Source organism: Canis lupus, chromosome 6, assembly GCF_003254725.2.
Source record: "Canis lupus dingo isolate Sandy chromosome 6, ASM325472v2, whole genome shotgun sequence".
Lineage (NCBI taxonomy): Eukaryota > Metazoa > Chordata > Mammalia > Carnivora > Canidae > Canis > Canis lupus.
In genome coordinates this window covers 14626148-14649180 of record NC_064248.1, presented here as the reverse complement: position 1 = coordinate 14649180, position 23033 = coordinate 14626148, and the positions used below count along the sequence as shown (strand labels likewise).

The 23033-nt window shown below is 50.3% G+C and overlaps 1 protein-coding gene across 1 annotated transcript; it reads left to right on the top strand.

Moving 5' to 3' along the window:
* On the top strand, positions 1-22703 carry EIF3B (eukaryotic translation initiation factor 3 subunit B). The gene is made up of 19 exons (XM_025416076.3): positions 1-477; positions 4890-5082; positions 6939-7058; positions 7368-7425; positions 7620-7748; positions 8017-8174; positions 11066-11197; positions 11286-11352; positions 11735-11781; positions 12807-13017; positions 14339-14411; positions 15204-15326; positions 16743-16821; positions 17581-17719; positions 19605-19730; positions 19832-19909; positions 20261-20369; positions 20617-20733; positions 21363-22703. The coding sequence occupies exons 1-18, from the start codon at positions 66-68 to the stop codon at positions 20718-20720; spliced, it is 2358 nt and encodes a 785-aa protein (XP_025271861.1). The 5' UTR covers positions 1-65; the 3' UTR covers positions 20721-20733; positions 21363-22703.
* The last annotated feature ends 330 nt before the right edge of the window (positions 22704-23033 follow it).

Below are 23033 nucleotides of genomic sequence, written 5' to 3'. Positions count from 1 at the left end.
CGCGCGGGGCGGCCTGGGAGAGTCGGAAGCGCGGCGCGGACGGGCGAGGAGGCAGCGGCGGGCCCATGCAGGACGCGGAGAACGTGGCGGCGCCCGAGGCGGCCGAGCAGCGGGCCGAGCCCGTGCAGCAGCAGCCGGCCGCTGAGCCGCCGCCGGGGGAGGAGCCGCCGCGGCCCCCGGGGCCCGGCGCGCAGGAGGCGGCGAGCGGCGAGGACGACGAGGCCGGGCCGGAGCCCGACGAGCCGGCCGAGCCCGCGGCCGCCGCGGAGGAGAGGGCGGCCTCCGCCCCGGGCGCGCCCTCGCCGCCGCCCGAGGAGCCCCCAGCCCCCGCCCCGGCTGCGGGCGAGGCCCCGGCGGAGCAGGCCGGGGACGCGGCGGCCGAGGCCCGGTCCGAGGGGGCGGGCGGGGAGGACGGCGGCGCGGACGAGCCCTCCTTCAGCGACCCCGAGGACTTCGTGGACGACGTGAGCGAGGAAGGTGAGGCGGCGCGGGGCTGGGGGCGGAGGGCGGAGGGCGGAGGGCGTCCCCGCGCCGCACTGGTCGTCCCGCCGTGGGGATGGCCTTCTGGGCGCGCCTGCGTCTCCTCGTCTGTTTTCTCCAAAACAAGGCGGGGGAGGGCGGGGAGGGCCGGCCACCTGGGCGCCCCCGCGAGCCCTGGGGCCAGGGACTGGAGGGCGAGCTGGAGCCGAGGCCAGTTCGGGGCGAGCAGAGCGGGGCCTCCACAAGCCGCACGGCCTCGGGTGGCAGCCTCGTCTGCAGGCCGGCGCCCAGGGGGACCCGCAGGCGGTGCCGCGTGGACGCGCCGTGGGGTTGATGCGCTGCTGTCCCTTCCAACAGGTGCTGGCCGAGCCGGGGTCCTTGAGTCCGCTCCACGGAAGCCTCTGCTAGGGCCCCTCTCAGGCTGTGCGCACACCCCCATCCCGCTGTTGAAGTTGGTCCCCCCGGGATCCGGTGGCATTCCCTGTAGCTTGCTTTGCACTTTTTTTTTTTTTTAAACCTTGATTCAGTTTACAGGTGTCCGTCCGCTTCTGGCCTGAGAGCTTTGTTCCCCTCAATGACTTCTGGTTAATCCCATTCGTTACTGTTTATGTTTTGTTTTTAGCCATTTGAACTCTTTCAAGCACAACAGCAGGTTCCTTTACGTAATAGTAAAATAGCAAGGATGCGACGTCAGTAACCTGGCTAAGGCTGTGCCAAGAAAAGAAGGTGTCATGTTAGGATACTCTCTTTTCTTTTTTTCTTTTTTTTTGAGATGTATCCGATAACCCTGAGACTGTCGCAATCAAAGAATGTCAAGTAAAACGAGAAAGAAAACTTAGGGAACTGACAGCATTGTTTTCTTTTAATTTAGACGTAGTATTAAAGAGCTACATGTTATTGTCACTGTTCTAAGAGACAGCATAGCTTGAACAGCAGGAAAGGCTGCAGAGCCAGGAGATCTTTGGGCCAATGGTCTAGCTGCAGTCCCCTTCCTGTGAGAAGATGTGCTGCTCCTGCTGGGGTAGGTCAGGGTAGGTGCCTAAGAATTTACTAGGATACAGTGTTGCTGGCACCCGCAGTCATTTTTACTACAGTTTTTCTTATATTTTAAAATCAAAGATTTCGGTTGAAAGTCCATTTTGAGCCCCTGAGTGTTTGCTCTGTAGTTTTGTTTGTTTGTTTGTTTTTAAGATTTTATTTATTTACTCAGAGACAGAGAGGCAGAGACACAGGCAGAGGGAGAAGCAGGCTCCAGGCAGGGAGCCTGATGTGGGACTCGATCCTGGACTCCAGGATCACGCCCCGGGCCGAAGGCAGGCGCTAAACCACTGAGCCACCGGGGCTGCCCCTATAGTTGTTTTTTTTTTTTTTTAAGAGCAATTGTTTGAGCACAAGTTTTCTGCCACATGAATTATTTCTAGAACTGGGCTGTGTGACAGTTGTCAGGACACTTATGTGGGCACAAGCCAGCCAGGCCAGGTGACCACCAGGAGGGTGTTGGGATCCTGTTGCTTTGGTCAGAGTGACCTGAGAGGCTCCTGGTCTTGGGGAACTAACACTGGGCACATGGCCAACTGGTTGGGGTCAGGATCCCAAGTATGTTTTGTGTTTAATGAGAACTGCCCTGCGGGGTCAGAGTGAGATGCAGAAGGTATGGGTGGGTTCTTTTTATTTTTTTTATTTTTTTATTTTTTATTTTTTTTATTTATGATAGTCAGAGAGAGAGAGGCAGAGACATAGGCAGAGGGAGAAGCAGGCTCCATGCACCGGGAGCCTGACGTGGGATTTGATCCCGGGTCTCCAGGATCGCGCCCTGGGCCAAAGGCAGGCACCAAACCGCTGCGCCACCCAGGGATCCCGGATGGGTTCTTTTGAAAGCAGACTGGGTCTCATGAAGAACCCTCTTGAGGTGCCAGCATACTCCAGTGAGATCATCCTGACTCCTAATTCTGAGACGCTATACTGTAACTCAGTTGCATTGTTCCCAAGGTCATCTGTTTAAATTTTCAGCTGCCTTTGATGCTCAGCCAGACAAGTACATGACAAAGGTTTTTTTTTTTTTTTTTTTTTTTTTTTTTTTTTTTTTTTTAAGATTTTGTTATTTATTTGAGAGGGTGTGAGCAAGCAGGGAGAAGCAGATACAACCAACACCATACCACCCCCACCCCCACCCCCACCCCCACCTCCCTGTTGAGCAGGGAGCCCTATGCAGGTGGGATCCCAGGACCTTGAGATCATGACTTGAGCTGAAGGCAGATGCTTAAACGGCTCAGCCACCCGGGCACCCAAGATAAAGTTTTTATCTCAAGATATTTTCTTTTGGGCCCTATCAAGTATTATTTATCTTTACATTTGGCATTTAGTTTTGAGAATTGCTTCTTTGTTTCTCTCGGAGGCAGGTTGGGAATCCATTGGGCAGGAGTGACCAGATACACGGGCTGGTGACGATGAAGGATCTCTCTCCATTTTGCGGTTGCTGCTCTTACTCCCATACTGTACATGGGCACATTCTCATAAATGAGACACTTAAAGATTGTGAGAAGGAGTCCACAGTTTATATAAAAGCTGAGCTTATTATTGTAAACCTTGTAAATTCAGATCAGGCTAAACAGGCCATTTAATTGTATGTTAAGTGAACTTTAAAAACGACTCAAGGAGCTGACTCTAGCCTCAGTGGTGAAGATGTCTCTTATCGCTGTGACTTTAGTTAGAGCCTCTTCATTTTTTCTCTTTGCTCTCAATTTTAGACTCTTTGGAATTTGAGAGGCAATTGCTTTTTTTTTTTTTTTTTACAGTAATGCTTTTAATATTCATGAAAGTGTTGGAATTAATTAGATAGTTTGTAATAGCTTGCTTCTTGAAATTAAAAGACTTTTTTCAACTTTGAAAAATTTTTTTGACCTTTTTTGTATGGGAACTTTCCAGTACAAAAGTAGAGAAAGTACATATTAACTTAGAATGACATATAGGAAGGAATAGTTATGGGCACGTATCCTGGATAACATGTTGAAATTCTTGAATAGAATTCAGAACTTGGAGTAATAATTGAGTTCTAGGACATGCAGGTACACAAGTAAAAGCCACCACATTCCTCAGCTGTTTCTCCTTTGGGCTGTATGTACTGCTGTAGCTTCATCTGTCAGTGGCTCTGACAGCATCTTTGATCGGTTTGAGCTCCTAATGCAGCCAGTGCTCTTTGTAACTTTATAGCTTTCTAGACTAGCAACTAATTAGGTTAAGGATTTGTGCAGAATTTATATTAAATGTTCTCTGGTAACTCATTTGACCTCTGAATGTCCGTCTCCAGCAGCAGGCCTGAGGTAGACAGCAGTAGGCAGCACCCAGGTGGCTTTGAATCTTCTGGACAGACTGTACCATGTCCATTCTCACACCTGTGATCTGCTCCCCAAGAGCTGCTTTTCCTGGTCCTTCCACACTTGTTCTTTTCTTTCTCTTACCTAGCCATTCACCTTATGCAAATGAAGGAAATCTAAGATGTTTGCGTACTTAAGATGTTGAATACTGAAATTTTAATTTTTTTTTAAGATTTTATTTATTTATTCATGAGAGGCAGAGACATAGGCAGAGAGAAGCAGGCTCCATGCAGGGAGCCTGATGTAAGACTCTATCCCAGAAGTTCAGGACCATGTCTTGGGCGGAAGGCAGGCACTAAACCGCTGAGCCATTCAGGTATCCCTAAAATTTTAATTTTTAAAGTAGGTGATGTGAACAATACGTTTTTAGTTTGGGGTTTTGTTGTTGTTTAAGTTTTCAATTTTTGAATGTAGTTATGAAAATAGTGGTTAACATGTACTGCTTAATGTGTCTTGAGCACAGTCCTAAACATTTGTGGACTTACTATCTGAATGGCTGGTGCCTCTCCAGCATCCTGAGGCATCTCATGGAATCCCAGGGATCCCAGGTCCCTTTGCCATTTGCTCTCAGGAACCTGTGGATTCTCTAATCTCCTCTTCTTACTAGGCTGAGGCTATTTTACATAAAGAGTTGTTTGTTTTGTCTTAACCTGAATGGGAAGAAAGTGCCTGCTGGTGGGTTTGCATTCAGGGTGGGTCTGCATTCAGGGTGGGTCAGAAAGCCCCCACCCTGCTTTCCCTGAGAAAAGCTGTTCTCTTTGTTGGCATTCTGCATAAAAAGAAAAAATCATTTAAAATCTTCCATTATTTTCAGGAATGAATGGACATATTGATGGACAAAGGGAGCATGAAGAGTTAAAATCTTCCTAACTTTTTCAAGTTTAAATTTTGAGTCAGTTCAGGGTCATGATCTTTTGTTCATAGTGAAAGTGCTTATTCACTTTTTACTTCTTCGGAATTTCTTTAGCGTGCTAACCGTATTAATGTTTTGCTTGGACAAAAAAAAGTAATTTGTCAAATCTTTCACCTGTACAGAACTGCTGGGAGACATTCTCAAGGACCGGCCCCAGGAGGCCGACGGGATCGACTCGGTGATTGTAGTCGACAACGTTCCTCAGGTGGGACCCGACCGCCTGGAGAAGCTCAAAAATGTCATCCATAAGATCTTTTCCAAGTTTGGGAAAATCACAAATGATTTTTATCCAGAGGAGGATGGAAAGACAAAAGGGTGAGTGGTATTGGTCCCTGACACCCTTTGGTGGCAACCAGGTGGCACTGGGGTCCCTGTGGACACACACACACACACACACACACACACACACACGGTGCACCCTCACCTGGCACGTCTGCCTCTGTTCATTCTGCCTCCCTCAGCTGAGAGCTCCACAGGCAGGAGGAGATGTAGGTGATCCTGAATTTGGGTATTGTGAGTTGGCTGCTAAATTCTTAAGAAATCAGAGCTTGGAATTTAAATCTTCTGCCATCAGAGTAGTAACTGATACAAGATACATCCTGAATAAAGGGGACCAACAGATTGGAAGCTGACAAAATTTCAGGAAAATTTTACATATGGTATTTTATTGATTCTAAGATTCTTTTTCCTCCTCATTCATATCTCTGAAATGGGGATACTTCTTACAGTTTAGGTGAAAGCAGTGTGTCACTGCTTAATTAGCAACTTTTTTTCTACTGTTAACCTAAAATGGTGCAACTATTAAAAATGGTAGCATGAGGTACGAGTCCTAGAATTCACTTTTTAAATTTAATGTGAGGTTCTGTATTATAAAAGTGATTGTAGCTCCTTCATTTTCAGGGCTGTGCTATTCTGTTGTATAATCAGCAGTTCTGTCAGTTGACATTTAGCATTTTGCAGTTAGGGACAGTCTTGGACCCATCCCCTTTAGAAGAGGTGTGAGCCTTTCCTTGCTATACACTTGGAATGGAATTGGCTTGCTTAAAATGCCCATGTGTAGTCCAAGTAGACAATGTCAAATTATGTTTGGGTGATTCTCAGCCGTTTTCACTCAGCCCACAGAACGAGTTCTGTTTGCTGCTCTACAAGCTTGTCAGAATTCTCCATTAGAATTTCATGTGACACTGGCCTCAGAGTACAAGGCAGGAATGAGAAGATGATAAAACTTAGACTTTTTAAATTCAGATTTTGGAACTACCTCAGATTTAAAGAAATCTTTTTTTTTTTTTTTTTTAACTGCCAAATACAGGTTATGCTCCTTGCCTTTTCTATTTCAGAAACAATGTAGAAAGGATACATTGTAGGATACATTGTTATCCTGAAGGATAATCTCTTTTTGACCAGCAGTTGCTTGTCTTGTATGTTTTGTTATGAAGCACTCACTGAAAGCCTTTAAAATTTTACTTTCCATGAGGAATTCATTTATTTATTTGGTGGGGAGGGGCAGAGGGAGGAGAAAGAGTCCCAAGCAGACTGTGCTGAGTGCGCAGAGCCCGACACAGAGCTTGATCTCATGATCCTGAGATCAGGACCTGAGCTGAAACAAAGATTGACACTTAACTCTGTCACCCAGGAGCCCCCATAATTTTGCTTTTATTCTTTTAAAGTTTGTAAAATTTATTTTTATTTGTAGCAAAGCAGAGTTTATTGAGCAATAGTAAGCTGATAATACAAGGCTTCTGAAGAATGAGGAGACCTGAGAGAGTTGCCCTTTATAATTTTGCTCTTAATGCACAATATTAGACTGTGCATGGTCTCAAGATTTTTAATAGCTTTATTTGAAATTTGCTGTATAATACAGTTGCTTAGTCTTAAAGTGTATAATCTCATAAATTTGACAGGTGTACATCTGTGAAACTGTTACATGGTAAACATTTTAATTAACTTGTGTAACTTGTGATTGTGGCCTGAAAGACTTTGGATCTTCTGTTAGGATTTCGTTTGTGTTTAGGGAAGCCCTGTGCTCTCGTGAGTTGACTCTTGGGGATGTGGTAGATGGGTCACTGGCCTTGATGGTGCTTACAGTAACGTGGACGGGTCTTGGTGTGTTGAGCATGGCCTGCCCAGTCTTAGAGTCTGAAGTTGTGCAAAATGGTCTTGTCTTGATTCAGGTATACATTCCTGGAATACGCATCTCCTGCCCACGCCTTGGATGCTGTGAAAAATGCTGATGGCTACAAGCTGGACAAGCAGCACACGTTCAGAGTCAACCTGTTCACAGACTTTGACAAGTAAGTTCTGGCCTGGTTATGATCCGGATCTTCACCGGACATGAGAGGCTTAGCACCTCTGGGGCGGTGTGGGGCGCCTTCCTGGTAGCCCTGTCCCCAGGCAAACCACTGTGGGAATGTTTTCCATCCCCTCCCCTGGCAATCCTGACCAGTAGCACCCTCACCACAAGGATCCCTCGCCCATTATTCCCACCACCACCCCAGTGGGCAAGGGGCCGCCCCACACTGCCTGTGGCTCAGAACTCCCAGTGTTGCTACCACCCCTTGTAGTTGTGCGCATGTTTCTCATTAGTGTTTCCTTTATTCTAGGTATATGACCATCAGTGATGAGTGGGATATTCCAGAGAAACAACCTTTCAAAGACTTGGTACGTTAATGGAGTCTATATGTGCTTGAAAGAAAGGCTAGGTAGCCCCGTGGCTTGCGGGGGTGAGCGCCTCAGGCATTGGCAGCTGCTGCCCTGAGTCGGTCAGGTCTCCAGGGGCATCAGGCAGGAATATGGCTTCTTGGGTGAACGGTGATGAGACATACTCTGTCCCTTGCCTTTGGTTCTTTTTCCAGGGGAATTTACGTTACTGGCTCGAAGAGGCAGAATGCAGAGATCAGTACAGTGTCATATTTGAGAGTGGGGACCGTACTTCAATATTCTGGAACGACGTGAAGGACCCTGTCTCTATCGAAGAGAGGGCGGTGGGTACTTGCTGCCATGTGGGGATTATTTACTCTGTGTTTCTGTAACTGGGAACCTGGGTACCAGGGCAGGGGAAGTGTCATGTCTTTCCTATCACATTTCTGAGAGCAACATTGTTCATTCTTTTGGCTTTGAAATAAGCCACGAGACGTGAAGAGGCTTTTTGTAATTTCCAGTTCGGAGTCTGAGGAGTCGGTTCTTTACAGAAGAAGTCTTTGTGCTGGCTTTTTGTGGTCCTGTTAACACCAGCTCTGACCTTTCCTGCAGAGATGGACAGAGACATACGTGCGCTGGTCTCCTAAGGGCACTTACCTGGCCACTTTCCATCAGCGAGGCATTGCTCTCTGGGGGGGAGAGAAATTCAAACAAATCCAGAGATTCAGCCACCAAGGGGTTCAGCTCATTGACTTCTCACCTTGTGAAAGGTAAGCGGTTAGGAAAGGCGGGCGGAGCCCATTCTCTTCCTTTGTGCTGGGCCCTGCACCTGATTGTAAACCTTATATCTTGCAGTAATTTCAAACTGAGTTGAAGGATTGCAGCAAGAGTAAAAGGAGCTCTTTACCAGTGTTCCTTGGTTAGCACATCATTGGGTGTGCTTTATTGTTTCTCCACGTAGACACACAGGATTTTCTCCTAAGCCATTGGGAGTGAGCAGAAGCATCATGTCCCCGTGTCTCCCACCCCTCACCCACCGTATGCATTTCTAGCGGCAGGGAATACCCTTAACCTGTCCCTGGTGCCGGTCAGACTTAAGGAGATTGAACATCGATCTACTACTTTTTACTTATGTGCTACCTTGCTCCCATATTTCCCTTGATCCAGTAATATCCTTTGTAAAACATCTGCTCCTTCAGTTCTAGATCTAGTCCAGGGTTGTGTATTGTGCCTATAATCTCATTGTGAGTGGCATTTCCTCATGTGTAATGGAGCAGAGGTTTGTGGGAGCAGGTGCAGACCAGGAGCTGGGAAGGAACATTCCCACGGCCAGGCAGTGTTTTTTGTCCTATCTACCTATGGCTTTAGTCCGAATGCCCTCCCCGACTGCTGCTTTGTGCCCCCTGCTCTGGGCTGTCGCTGAGCCTTCCCTGTCAGGTTCCCTGCTGTCCAGAGCAATTCAGCCTTCTGCCACACGTTGTGAGTTCATCAGGAACTCAGGCCCTGGCCCTGGTATCTCTGGGCTCCTGAAACGTGGCTTACCTGTACCTGCTCTACTTTTGAGTTTCTTTTTTATGTATTTTTTTAAGGGTCTTTATTTATTTGAGAGAAAGAGTGAGCATGGGTTGGGGGGAGGGGCAGAGTGAAAAAGAAAAGCACACTACCTGCAGCAGGGAGCCCAATGTGGAGCTTGATCACAGGACCCTGAGATCATGACCTAGGCTGGAGGCAGACACTTAACCAACTGAGCCACCCAGGCACGCCTGCTTTTGAGTTTTTTGGTATAAAATTTTTCTGACACCTTAAAAATTAGGGGACTTTAGTAACTACATCCTAAATATTTTGCTCTGACGATTTTTTATTTTGCCATGTTTATTTCAAAACTATTCTGGGAGTTTTGCATATGTGACAAGTCTCTAGGAAGGTAGGCATCGCTGCAGGTGTGGGTGTGTATTCTGTGTGTTCTTTGCCCCCACTCAGCAGCCCTGACTGGCTCCCTCAGCATCGTCTAATGTCCACGTGCACTCTGGTTCCCCAACTGTCCCCTGGTCACTGTCATTTGTGGCTAGTTGTTCAAACCCAGATCTGCCTGTCACCCTTTGCTGCCTGCCCTTCCTGTGTTGTGTTTCATGGTGGCTTGTGAGGAAGATGGGCCCCAGGGGGTGTGCCCAATCCTTCCTCAGGGCATCACAGAACTGGTTCCCTCCCTCCTTGTGTTTTCCCATAAACCATAAGTTTTGGGCAGCCCGGGTGGCTCAGCGGTTTAGCGCCACCTTCAGCCCGGGGTCTGATCCTGGAGACCCGGGATCAAGTCCCATGTCAGGCTCCCTGCATGGAGCCTGCTTCTCCCTTTGCCTCTGCCTCTGTCTCTTCCTGTGTCTTTCATGAATAAATAAATAAAATCTTTAAAAAAAAAAGTGAGTTTTACATGATGGACGTTCAAGAGTTTTGGTAAAACTAAAGAACTTTTGATAGAAGTTTTGATAAAAAAAACTTTAGTTTTTCTGGCATGTGTTGTTCTTGGCGGACTCAAGAATTCACAAGCACTTGGCTCCCAATACTTGAGCTGCTCCCTGCAGCAGCTTGCTAGAACCAGATTCATGGGAGACTCCTGAGCTCTGGCTCAGATGGTGTGTGGGGAGGAGCCCCCGGTCTGGCAGGCATTGGTCCACCTGTATCCCAGATGTATGTCTGCGGCTGTAACTCGTGTGTATAGAGCTCTGTCCACTGAAGGGCCGCACCTGGACCGTCTTCCTCATTGTCGCATCCCTGGGATTCTACAAGGTGCCTCACACGGGAAACATTGCGTTGGGAGCAAGTGCGTGCTTTGGTCCTACAATTAGTGTGAAAAGTTTATTTTTCAGTTAATTATCAAATCGAGGCGTTTCCATGAAGAAACCGTAGTTCAGCATGTTTATCTCACTTCTATGTAGGTGTTCGGGGTAGGTCCGTATAGGGAGCTTCCTAAAACTTGTGCAGGGAGGTGATACAGGCCTTATCGTTAGGATGAGAAAAGGAACAGGAGGCCCCCGTGGGCACCCGGACAAGGCCATTCGCTGTTTTTTCTCCTGGAGTTTGTTTCTACCTTTCCTGCCTCCTGTTCTGAGAGAGCACCTGGTTTAGGTGGTGGCATTGTGTGTAAGCAACGTGAACGTGTGCCCTGGGTGTAGACAAGCTAGTGTCAGGTAACTGAGAAGCCTGAGACACAGAAGTTGTGCTGGATGTATGTGGGGTTTTGAAACACATGTAGCTGTTCTGTTTCTTTTCTTATCCTAAGTAAAGGTTGATGAAAATCAAGTAGAATTTGTATGCCATGCCTTTTAGAGCTCATAAACAGACTTCGGTTTGGAATCTGTTGGGTCTTTTGTGGTCCTGATTTTGTGGAGAAACACTTTAAGGGGGCCCTTGGAGTGACTGTGTGCCTTGGGGATGGTCTGTTCTGTGGTTGGAGCGGGTTCTAGTGGGAGAGCATTGCCCGGCAGCTGGGATTTGGAGACAGAGGCGGCTGCTTATTCAGGCAGCCTTACCAGGGCCTTTTGCTGTCCAGAGCGGAGGCATGGTGGGTGCAGGTGCTGCTCACCTTATTTGCACCCGGTGGGACACTTGGGGAAGAGAAGTGGGGCAGTGGACAGGATTGTAGACAGCATCTTTTTTATTACAGATACCTGGTGACATTCAGCCCCCTGATGGGCACTCAGGATGACCCTCAGGCCATCATCATTTGGGACATCTTGACCGGGCAGAAGAAGAGGGGTTTTCACTGCGAGAGCTCAGCCCATTGGCCTATCTTTAAGTGAGTAAACAAACAAGCGACAGCCCATGGTGCGCCTGTCACAGCCTTTTCTTTCCATGACAGTGCCTGGCACTTTTCTTCTCTTCAGGTGGAGCCATGATGGTAAATTTTTTGCCAGAATGACCCTCGACACTCTTAGCATCTATGAAACTCCCGTAAGTGACATGGTTTCCTGAGTGGTGGCCTGGCCTGGTGGGAGCTGCGGGAGACGCAGTGCTTCCCTTGTTTCATGGGCGAAGGGAAGAGAAGAGAAGAGCAGCTTTCTGTGTGCAGCACGAGAGAAGCTCAGCTCCCCTCTCCCGTGGCTGCTCCCTGGGTTCTGTCCTCCAAAGTGCCCCCCACTTGTGCTGCCGGCGGTCTGGGATAGGGGGAGACGGGTGTTCTGCTGCCATGGATGAGTTGTTTCCTTGCTGTGTGCCCCTGCTAGGTTTACTTGGTGGGCTCATTCCAGAGTTGCCTCTTTCCCTTTTGTGAAAATTCACATGTGTTATGGAGATGGCATGATTTAACTCAGTTGTAACCCTTGTTTTTCTGTAGTCTATGGGCCTTTTGGACAAGAAAAGCTTGAAGATCTCTGGCATAAAGTAAGTGAATGTTCTTATAGGTGGGCAGTAGGTACTAGTGCTCCCTCCCTTAGTGCTTTGCTCTTAGTCCACTGAAGCAAACGCCATACAGATGCTTTGGCCTCAGGAGTGGCACTGTAGCCACGGGCCTGCTTGTTGGGCTCCGTGACTTTGCCGGCCTCATGGCCCACAGTTGCCCATCCTGCATGTAGGTCCTTGGTGAAGCCACAGGCTTTTGGCTCTGCCTTGTTTCCTGTTCTTGCCTTGGGACCTGAGCCATGGCTGCTGTCCTTGGGGAGGGCGAGGCAGGGGGTAGGCATGGGGGAGGAGGAAGGTCTCCCCTTAGAGGAAAGGTTTCATGTATACTCTGCTGGCCATGGGGTGGTGTGATGGCCCAAGGCAGGCACACTTGCTTACGTGAACACTGAGGATGGCTTGTCTGCAGAGAAGTGCCAGTAGTGCAGGGACACCAGTGGTTCTGACTCCTTTTGTGTTGATGTTTTTTGGTACGATGGTGGTTTTTGATACAAACTAAAGCAGGACTTGGCTCTCAGTCAGCGTCACAGTAGAGGTAGTTGTTGCATGTGTGAGCTCATGGATGGTCCACGAGGGCACCTAGCTTCTAGGCAGCTGCATGGCAGAGGGCAGTGTCCTCCTACTTCCAGATCCTCTCACACCCCCGAGCTGTGGTTTTCCCTTAGTGCCATAGTGAGTGCCAGGCATCCATTGGAGTCCAGCAGCCTCAGTTCAGTCTGTTCACCCCACAGCTGCCCAGTGTGGCGGCTGGGAGCCTGGTAGGGCTTCAGGGGTGTTTGCCCGGGGCAGTGGGGAGCCCCACTGTCTCTCTTCGCTGGCAGAGTGGGCATACTGATGCCCTGGGTGGTGGGGGTCCAGATGGGCAGAGCTCTCCAGGAAGGCTGGCTGTTGCCGTGTGGTGGCAAAGCGCCAGCACAGAGCTTGTTTCCAGCCGATGAGCTTGTTCCTTGCTGTGCTTTCTGTCAGCATCTCAGTCAGTCCTTGCTAACACTATTTCCTTTGTTCTGCAGGGACTTCTCTTGGTCTCCTGGTGGTAACATCATAGCTTTTTGGGTGCCTGAGGACAAAGATATCCCGGCCAGGGTGACCCTGATGCAGCTCCCTACTAGACAAGAAATCAGGGTTAGGAATTTGTTCAATGTCGTGGACTGCAAGCTACATTGGCAGAAAAATGGAGATTACTTGTGTGTTAAAGTGGATAGGACTCCCAAGGGAACCCAGGTGAGTGGATGCCACTCCTTCCAGCTCCATGCTGGTCTCCTGCTTGAAAAGTGTTAACGGATTAATTGTTTGAGTTTCTGGGTCACCTGGAGACCGGCTGGTTACCGAAGGCAGTTAGCTGGCCTGTCCTACCTGGAGCTCTTGTCACCTTTAGGTCACAAGGGGTGGGTCACCTGTCCACATGGGTTTATGATACTTTCACTGACCTGAGTGGCCCTCTGCACAATCTTCATTCTAGAGCGTTTTTATCACCCGAAAAGAGAAACTTTTCTCCACACCCATCAGCTCCCCAGCACTACACTCCCCTTGGCTCCTGACACCCACTACTCTGCCTTCTTTCTGTGTGGGTTTGTCTGGGAGATTTGGTGGGAATGTAGGCATAGTGTGTGGCTTTTGGTGGCTGGCTTCCCTCACTGAGCACATTTTCGGGCTCATCCAGGCTGTGGCAGGTGTCTGCACCTCATTCCACATCAGGGCTGAGCAGCACTCTACTGGGTGGCTGCCCCAGCCTGGGTGTAGTCGCTTGTGGGTGGACCTGCATGTCATTTTCACCTTTTGGCTGTCTTAGATGATGCAGCATCCTGGTTTCTTTTTTTTTTTTTAAGATTTTATTTATTCGTGAGAGTGACTGAGTGGCAGAGACCCAGGCAGAGGGAGAAGCAGGCTCCCCACAAGGAGCCTGATGTGGGACTTGATCCCAGACCCCAGCATCACATCTTGAGCCAAAGGCAGATGCTCAACCGCTGAGCTACCCAGGTGTCCCGAATCTTGGTTTTTATTAAACACCAGTGTTTGGAAGAGCCACTGCAGGGCATCTGCTGTTTTGAAATTATTTCTCCCCTATCTTGCTCTCGAGGGCACCACGGTTTAGTTTTTTCTTTTTTTAAAGATTTTATTTATTTATTCATAAGATAGGCAGAGGGAGAAGCAGGCTTCTTATAGGGAGCCCAATGTGGGACTTGATCTCCAGACCCCGGGATCACACCCTGAGCCAAAGGCAGATGCTCAGCCACTGAGCCACCTAGGCATCTTGAGGGCACCAGTTTTGTAGACAAGCTGCAGGGCAGAGCCCTGAGCCTCTCTGTTAGGAATGTGGTGGGCAGGCTGGAAGGGGACCCTGCAAGGACTGCACCTGTGGGTGTCTCTGGTGGTGCAGGGTGCTTGCTTGATCCTGCTGGGTTGATTTCCATCACGTAGATATGTTTGCACATCTTTACCAGCCATGTAAATGTTTTTCATGCTATTATATTGTTTTCATGGGACAGTTCCTTCATGCTTTCAGTTTCCACCATTTCATTCCCTCATTTTCTCTCCTGAACAGGGCGTTGTTACAAATTTTGAAATTTTCCGAATGAGGGAAAAACAGGTACCAGTCGACGTGGTGGAAATGAAAGGCAAGTCCCATGGGGTCCCTCGTGGTTGGTGGTCCTGGGGTGCAGCTGGGGCGCTCTGTACTCCTGCCTGAGCGGGTGGCTGTGGCCCTGACCATGTGTGCCATCTGCCTCCCAGGCCTAAACACCCCCCTCTTGGTTCAAGTTTCCCTCTGGCCCTTTTGGCCGCCATGTGACATGGCCCATACCCCCTTCATACCCTCACCCGATCTGCCTTGCCAGAGGAGCAGTGGTCCTGGCCAGTTTCCCCCTAAGATCATGTGCGGGGAATGGGTTTTCAGGACGCTTTCAGTGGCCAGCCACAGAAGGGCTTTTCCTGTGACAAGTTCTCGGTTGACGAGAGCTTTATTCTGGGTCTCTGAAAACTGATAGGGTGCTGTGCTGCCACTTCTAGGTGGGAAGTGGAGTCTGTGTCATTGGTTGTGTTTCGTGTTTTAGTTGTGTATTCTGTTTTGCAAGGGAGAGGAGGACAATGGGGAGGGGGAGAAGAGACTGAGCGACGGTCAAGCCTGGCCACCTATCCTGCTAGCTGCTGGGGGGCTGAGGAGCCCTATACTGAGCACAGTGGCGAGCACCAACAAGCGGGGCACCCTGCAGCTGTGTTCCTGTTGGGCCCGGGTGGTCTCACGCAAGTCCTGCACCTTTGTTCCTAGGCCCACTGTGTTGTTTTAATGAATTTAAGAATTTGGGGCGTTCCTCTGGTTGAGTAGTGAAGGCTGTGCCAGGAATGTTTGATCAGGGACAATAGTTAACTTTGTTAAACAACCAAACAGGCTTACTCTCTGGTGATTACAGAAACCATCATCGCCTTCGCCTGGGAGCCGAACGGGAGTAAGTTTGCCGTGTTGCATGGGGAGGCTCCTCGGATATCCGTTTCCTTCTACCACGTGAAGAACAACGGGAAGATTGAGCTTATCAGTAAGTAGCCTCACCCTGTTGAGGGGCGCACAAGACAACGGATGGATAGGGCCTCAGGACAGCCAAGAGGGCCCCTGAGCTCTGGCTTTCCTCATGGTGGCCACCCCGGCAGTGATCTTGGGGAGCTGCTGCTGGGCCCTTCACAGGGGGTTTCTGAGAGGAGGCACTTGCCCTCTTGCAGCCACAGTTATTGTCTCTGGGCTGGGGACCCCATGTCCCCACTGTGCTCTGCTCTGCCTGCAAGGGGGGCTCCTCTTGTTCCTTGGCCTCCCCTAGCGGGGCAGGGCTTGTGAGCACTGACCTCCTGCCCGCAGTGGCTCTTCCAGGGCATCCTGGGTCCTTCCCACAGAGCTCAGCGTGAAATAGGTCCTCACTGAGCCGTAGCATTTCTGTCATGTGGGGACTGAGGTGATGGACACGGTTGTGCCACCTTGGGCCCTTTGTGCATGGCTTCCTTGTGGGAAGGATGGTAAGTGTGTCCCTGTACCTGACAGCTTGGGTGCTGAGCTTATCCTGAGGGAATGCCAGGAGCTCAACGGTGTTTGTGGGAGACAGGCTGGCTGTCACAAAACTGCAGTATCCATTCCCTGTGACTTAAGAGGAAAGAGGGGCCATAACAGGCCACCATACTGGTCTCTGATTAGAAAGCGGTTTTGTAAATGGTGTAGAAGTGCCTTCCACCCCTGATTGCTCTGTGTCATCCGCCTTGAAGGGATGACCACATGTGTCCTGCTAACACGTCTGTGGTGATTCACGGACATATTAAGAATTTTCTCCTTCAATGTAATCTCAGAATCCTGCCTGCCAATTGTGCCACTTTTCCACAGCTCTCTGTCCCCCTCGGCCCATCCACGGATCCTCTGCAGGCCCACATCAGGCTGGGGGGTTTACTTTGTATTCTCAAGTGGAGACCTGTGGACTTAAGCCTAAGCGTTAAGTGTCCACTCTCCAGGGGGGCTCCTCAGGGTCCTCGTAGGACAGAGGGAGAGATGGTTTTCAAACGTTTAGGACTCCAAAGTTTGAAAAAGGTGTTTGAGTCACTGGAAGAATAGATCTTGGGGTTTTGGGTCTCATGTCTCTGTACTTGGTCGGGGTTGTGGGTGACTCGCCCTCACATAGAGATCTCGTGACTGTTTACAGTGATTTCTGTCGAGCTTCCCTGGGAAACAGATGGTTTTGAACGTGAAATGTTGCTATAAATGGTAGCATAGTTTAAAAGAATTTCCTGCTCTCTCATTTTTCTTGAAGCGTAGTTCACAACTTAACATGTACTCAGACCATGGGTTTTCCACAGTCGTTTTCACAGGCAGCAGGTGGGTCTGGCGCACGCATGTAGACACGCACAGGGCACAGTCTTGGCCGCATCCCGGCTTCAGCACTTTATAAAGACTTAACGGACATTCTCTTTGTTTTCAGAAATGTTTGATAAGCAGCAGGCAAATACCATCTTCTGGAGCCCCCAGGGACAGTTTGTCGTGTTGGCTGGCCTAAGGAGGTGGGTTTCTGCTGCCTGGTGCCATCTGCTCATTGTCAGCAACGCTCTTTGGGCCACTGCGCAGGCCCTGACTGGGGCCCCGCGAGTCACGGAGGTTCCTCCACACTGAGTGTTCTTGCATGGAAGGACCGACACAGGTGTTTTTTTGGATGGGAGTTTAGGCCAAAACCAGGTCAACGTAAGCCATCCTTTGCAAGTGTTTTCAGTCTGTGCCCTGAAGACGTGTGAATGTTGTGGTTTCCTCATGGTTGAGCAAGACCTTTTTCTGGAGGGCAGTGACTCTGGTTCTCTTGTGGGAAGGCTGTTTAAGCAGATGGCTATGAGCCAGTCTCTGTGCAGTGTGACCATGAGTTGTGGCAGTGCTAACCCTCCTGTGCTCCTTGCTCTCCTGCCATCTCAGCAGCGTGTGGGGTATGAAGATCCTGTGTCTGCCTGTGTGTTAACAGAACACGCAATGGTTCGCTTTCCTGACTTTATGGGTGATGCTTACTGTGTTTTAGAGGTTTGGCCTCAGGTAATTGCAATGAAAACTACTCCACACACTCATGGTTCTACCACGTATCCTTTCCATGTCTCCATTCCCAACAATCTTAGGAGAGAGAGGGGTCCTGGATCACTTCCTCCTTAATGATGAGTTAGCAGGCAAGGAATGCCCGAGGCTCCCAAGCCCACCCTAGAGCCTTGAAGTAGCAGGATACCATGATGGTGTGTGCATAGATGGGGTTCTTTGTGCATGCTGACCATGCTCTGTCTCCCCAGTATGAATGGTGCCTTGGCTTTTGTTGACACCTCGGACTGTACAGTCATGAACATTGCAGAGCACTACATGGCCTCTGACGTGGAGTGGGACCCTACTGGACGCTACGTTGTCACCTCTGTGTCCTGGTGGAGCCATAAGGTATGGGGTCCTGTGTAGCCTGGGTGCAGTGTGAGACTTGGCTGTGATAGGCCTGGTGTCACCTCTTCTCCTGGGTCTCCTTGGGGTGGGCACTGCTGGTGATCTGTTAGTTCTTTGCTGCCCTGCCCAGCTGCTTCAAAAAGCCCTTGAGGGGATTCCTTGGGTGGCACAGCAGTTTAGCACCACCTTCAGCCCAGGGGTGAAGTGATCCTGATCCTGATCCTGATCCTGATCCTGGATCCTGGAGTCCTGGGATCGACTCCCACGTCAGGCTCCCCACATGGAGCCTGCTTCTCCCTCTGCCTGTGTCTCTGCCTCTCTCTCTCTCTCTCTGTCTTTCTCATAAATAAAATATTAGAAAGCCCTTCAGCAGCGCACGTGAGACAGCCAGTTCTTCATGACTTGGTTGGCATTACTTGGTATCTCTTTACTAAGTCGGAGCATGTCTTAGGCCAACGGCAGCCTGTGCCCAGGCCCCTTTCCTCTGTGCCGGGGCCTGGGACCTCTTCATGGTATAGTTTCTCCCCCACCCACCATTGAGCACTCACTCCCTCACTGGCCTCTCTGGCTTGGATGGAGGCAGAAGGAGGATGTGCTTTGCCATCCACACTCTTTATTTCATCCTCATGAAGGTTGCGATTTGGACCCCCTTTATCAGGTGCCCGGCTCAGTAGACTCTCTGTGGCTCCCTCCGCTTGTGTGGCCTGACCATACATGGCCTCTGTATATCTCTTCTGCTTGGAATGTAGTTCCTGTGCGCATGGTGCTTCTGCCACGGGACGCCACTCAGCCTGCCCACTCTGGATTTTCCCAGTACTTATTACCCCTTCCTTTCTTGTTTTTGCTGCCAGGGCACAGCATTGTGTGGCCAGGGGCCTTTTCTGTGGCTCTGCCTGGCATGTGGTCCTTGTTAGTTGGCTTTGCTGGGTGACTGAGCAGCACATAGCCACCAGAGGAGGGCCACTACCTTCAGGGCTCCTGAAAGGCTGTGAACACCTGTGTGTATATGTTTCTTTAATCTCAAATGTCCGTATCTGAAAAACTTAAGAATTGCCATGTTCTATAAGCGCGAGAGCGTGTGTACAAAGCCCGTTCTGTGTGTGCATGTGCTGGTGTGTCTGCAGCGGTGCTCCCTTGCCCACTGCTCTGCCAGTCCTCTTTTACGTTTAGTGACTGTTTCTCGCTGATCAAGATCCTGAGCTGATCCTGAACCAGCTTGTGCACCCGAGAGCTCAAGCTTGGGCAGTTCTGTGTAAGGACGTAGGAATGTAGAGCAGCTCAGGCTCAGCAAACCCCACTGAACACAGCATCTTGAATGATCTGTATGTTGGCAATAGCACACTGATTGTTCCTGAGCATGTCTGCACGTGTTTGGGTGCTGCCTGTTGCTGAAATCTCTTAGAATGTTGAGCTCTTGTCAGATGCCACACACTCCTACTAAAGTGCTGGTCTGCAACAGGATCACACCAGCATGTAAATTCAGATCCTGCTTCTTTGGGAAAGTGTCACCATGGAAAAGATGTCAGTTGAGCTAAACGGTGTGTTACATGGCATAGTTAGTGTATATTCTGGCTTGAGCTCCCGGTTGCAGGCCAGTAAAGAGCCCGTGCTATGGGAGCCCGTCCTTGCTGCTATTTGCACGGTGCACGGTGTCTTCCTGTTGGGTTTAAGGACTACATTCCCCCTGCTGCATGCAGGCTTGGGAAGCAGATATTTGTGTTTAGGTCTCTTCCAGATACCTACAGCACTGTCAGGTGTTGGCCCTCAGACTACCGGGAGGAGATGCTTGTTTTGGTTGGTGCTGTGAGGGTACAGGTGCCTGGAGCCTTGCATCTTGCCATGACTCAGGGCACTGAGCAGTGCTTGCGCCTCTGCCCTCTTGCAGGTGGACAACGCTTACTGGCTGTGGACTTTCCAAGGACGCCTCCTGCAGAAGAACAACAAGGACCGCTTTTGCCAGCTCCTGTGGAGACCTCGGCCCCCCACGCTCCTGAGCCAGGATCAGATAAAGGTCTAGGGTCCCTTGGGGTCAAGGGAATGTGGAACTTCTCATTTGTGGTTCTTGCTTTGAATGTTTAAATTCTGGGTGGCTCATCTTTGTTTTTGTTTCAGCAAATTAAAAAGGATCTGAAGAAATACTCCAAGATCTTTGAACAGAAGGATCGTCTGAGCCAATCCAAAGCCTCAAAGGTTAGCCTCCTCCCACGACTGAGGGAAGGGCCAGCATCAGGCCTGAGGGGATGGCAGTGTCTGCGTGGGGGTTGCTCATCTGCTGCAGGTGCTTGCTGTGTTGCTGCCGTGCACACAGACTAGTGGGACCCTACTGCACCTCTGGGTGGCTGGCCATCCAGATGCGGGAGGGATTGGTCCTGAGTTGAGGGGATGGAAGAGAGCACGTCCTTCCAGTCCTGACCTGAAAGCCTCTGTGAATAGAGGGGTCCTCACGGCAGCCATTGCAGCAGGCATTACTGTTGGCCATGGCCCTCCCCGTGGTGGAGAGGGGCCTGTCATCCCCATGACTTTCCCCAACTCCATGCTCAGGAACTGGTGGAGAGGAGACGCACCATGATGGAAGATTTCCGAAAATACCGGAAAATGGCCCAGGAGCTCTACATGGAGCAGAAGAGTGAACGTCTGGAATTGCGAGGAGGTAACTGTTAGCTGAGGATGTGCATATTAGAATACGTCTCTGTGAAAATGTGTTTCTCCCCTGTTATGTGAGTTTTCCAGTTAAGTGTCATAAAGACCCTTAAATTGTCAGAGCACAGAGTTTCCCATGGTTGCAGGTTCACGCCCACGGGGCACCTTACTGTGATCACTCTGGGCTCTCAGCTGACGAGGGTGGGTGGGTGTGCATGTGTGTGCACACACCCCATTACCTCCTCCCCTACTTGCAGGCGTGGACACCGACGAGCTGGACAGCAACGTGGAGGACTGGGAAGAGGAGACCATCGAGTTCTTCGTCACTGAGGAGATCATCCCCCTGGGAAATCAGGAGTGACCTAAGCACAGGGGTAAGGCCTCTTCAGACAGGGATGAGCAGTACCCTAGTGGGTATTCTCTCTCCCCTGTTGTGTTGTCCCTTGAGTGAGGAAACCCCCAGATTCATGGCATTGGGGTCCATATGACCCTTGTGTGGGAGTCACAGAGGGTCCGGTGCACACCCAGGCTGTCAGAGCTGGAGCTTTTCTCCGAAAGTAGCAAAGCACCTAGCAAGTGGGGTTTGAGTGTGGCTAAGACACAGGGCTGGGGGGAGGACGGAGGCTGGCTGCGAACCATCTCTGGGCATTTGGCTGTGAGAGGGCCTTGGTGTGCCCAGCAGAGACGAGAGCCTTCAGAAGCCAGTCCGGCAAGGCTGGGCACTCACACTTCTCAGTAAGCGCTCGAGGAGGACCCAGAGCCATCGTGCCCAGGGCGGCCAGCGGGTGAGCATGACAGCTCCTCAGATAAACTATCTGCTGTTGAGGCTGCTCCCCCGGGGCGTCTGCTCCTATTCACCTTGGGCATCAGGTTGAAGCAGAGCTTGGGGTTTTCTTTTGCCTTCTGAGATGGTCTGGGGGCATCATCGGCGGTCGTTGTTGCTAACATGCCTCCTGTTGTCAAGGCATGGAGCAGAGACTGAACACTTGCTTCCTTTTTGCAGTGTCCCCACGTCTTGTGCTGGAACCAGGTTGTCCTGCGAGAAGCCTGCACAATGCCTGAATTCTCACCTGTGCTTTTTCTTGCTCTAGACTGTGCTCCCGGACTCCCCCATCTTCCACACATTACTGTGCCTTTAACCCCTGGTCTCCACCGCAGGGGAGGATGGAAGGCACTACTTTAAATTTTTTCTTGTTTGGGGTTTTTAAAATCACGCCACCAGTGTTTGTTACTCACACTCTCGTGCACTGCCACAGTGGCCCCTCGGCCTCCTGAGGTGCACAGCCGAGCCGTCTCCCCTCAAGGACTTGTCTGTCCCGTGTGCGTGGGCCAGTGTGGCTGTGTCCAGGACGCAACAGGGAGGCAGCACTCCACAGTGTCCTGGTGCCATTCAGGTTGTGCCAGGTTCTCTCAACGGGCTGAGTGTGGAAATAAAAGCAAACCTGTATGAAAACACTGTCTTTCTCCTCTCTTTAAACGTAGATAGCGGCCTTGAATCTGGTGCCTGTAGTCCCTGCCCTGACCATGGCGGCCCTCAGGGCTCAGCACACCCGCCTGCTGCTTGCCCACGAGGCTGACCTGGTAAGGAGGGAGGCCTCCAGCCTTGCGTAAGGTCATGCATTTTCAGCTGAGCACAGTCCCATCAGTGCAAAAAAAAAATACTCTGTTTTTGTTTTCCATGCTCTTTTCACCTGGTGAGAAAAATCCCTCTAGACTTTTTCTTGGAGTCCTACACGTTTAAAGTCTATGAGAATTGTCACTTTAGCCACTGTCACGTGGTCCTCTGAATATTTAACTTTATTCTGAAAAGAGGGTTGAACGAGTCAATGTAACCTGAACCTCTGCTTCCCATTGGTGCCTCATGAAGTTTCTGCTGCTCCACTTCTGTCTCCGGGAGCCTGACTCTTCGTCTGGGAAGCAGCAGAGCATAGGACGGGCACACCACATTTACCAGCCAGGGCTCGCATGAGCCTGAAGTGTTGTGGGATTGGAGGGGCCTGGCAGTCCCTGCCCCATAGGGCTGTGCTGGAGGAGCAGGCAGGCGGTCTGCTGTGGCCTGGGCCCGGCCATGAGGCACACTTGGCACTCCAGCCCCTGTTCAGTCATTGCTGTCCTGATGCCCCATTGGTGTGTGGGGTCCACTGTGTGTGTGTGTGTGTGCTCATGTCCTTTAAACCTCATCGTGCCAAGACCTAGGTTTTACATTTGATGGTAAGAGGAGGGTACAGGCTTTGGTCATTCTCACACATTTTTAACAGAGTTTTCAAAAAATTTACTTTTGATTGTTTTAAACTTGCTAGTTGTAATTGTTTTACATAATTTGTTAATAAAAGGATTTCTGAAATGCTTGTGCTTGTTCTGTTCTGTAGAAATGAATTTCCCAGGCAGAGAGATGGCCTGACCCATCTTGCGGGGCTGGGCTGGGGTGGCCCCTGCACTCTGGCTCCTCTGGCTGGGGCATTGGGGTGGGCACAGTTCCCGGCTCCCTGTGTGGGCCTGCCATCCTGGTCCTGTCTCTAGAGGCTGGCAGGACTTGTAGGTGTTTGCTCTTGTGTGGAAAGCAGATCCTTGGGCTCCTTTGGCGGCCTCCTGTGAGTCAGCCCAGAGCCTTTGTGGAAGGGTGATATGGACATTAGGTGGGAGGATCTCGTCTGTCCCCTTGCCTCAGTGATGG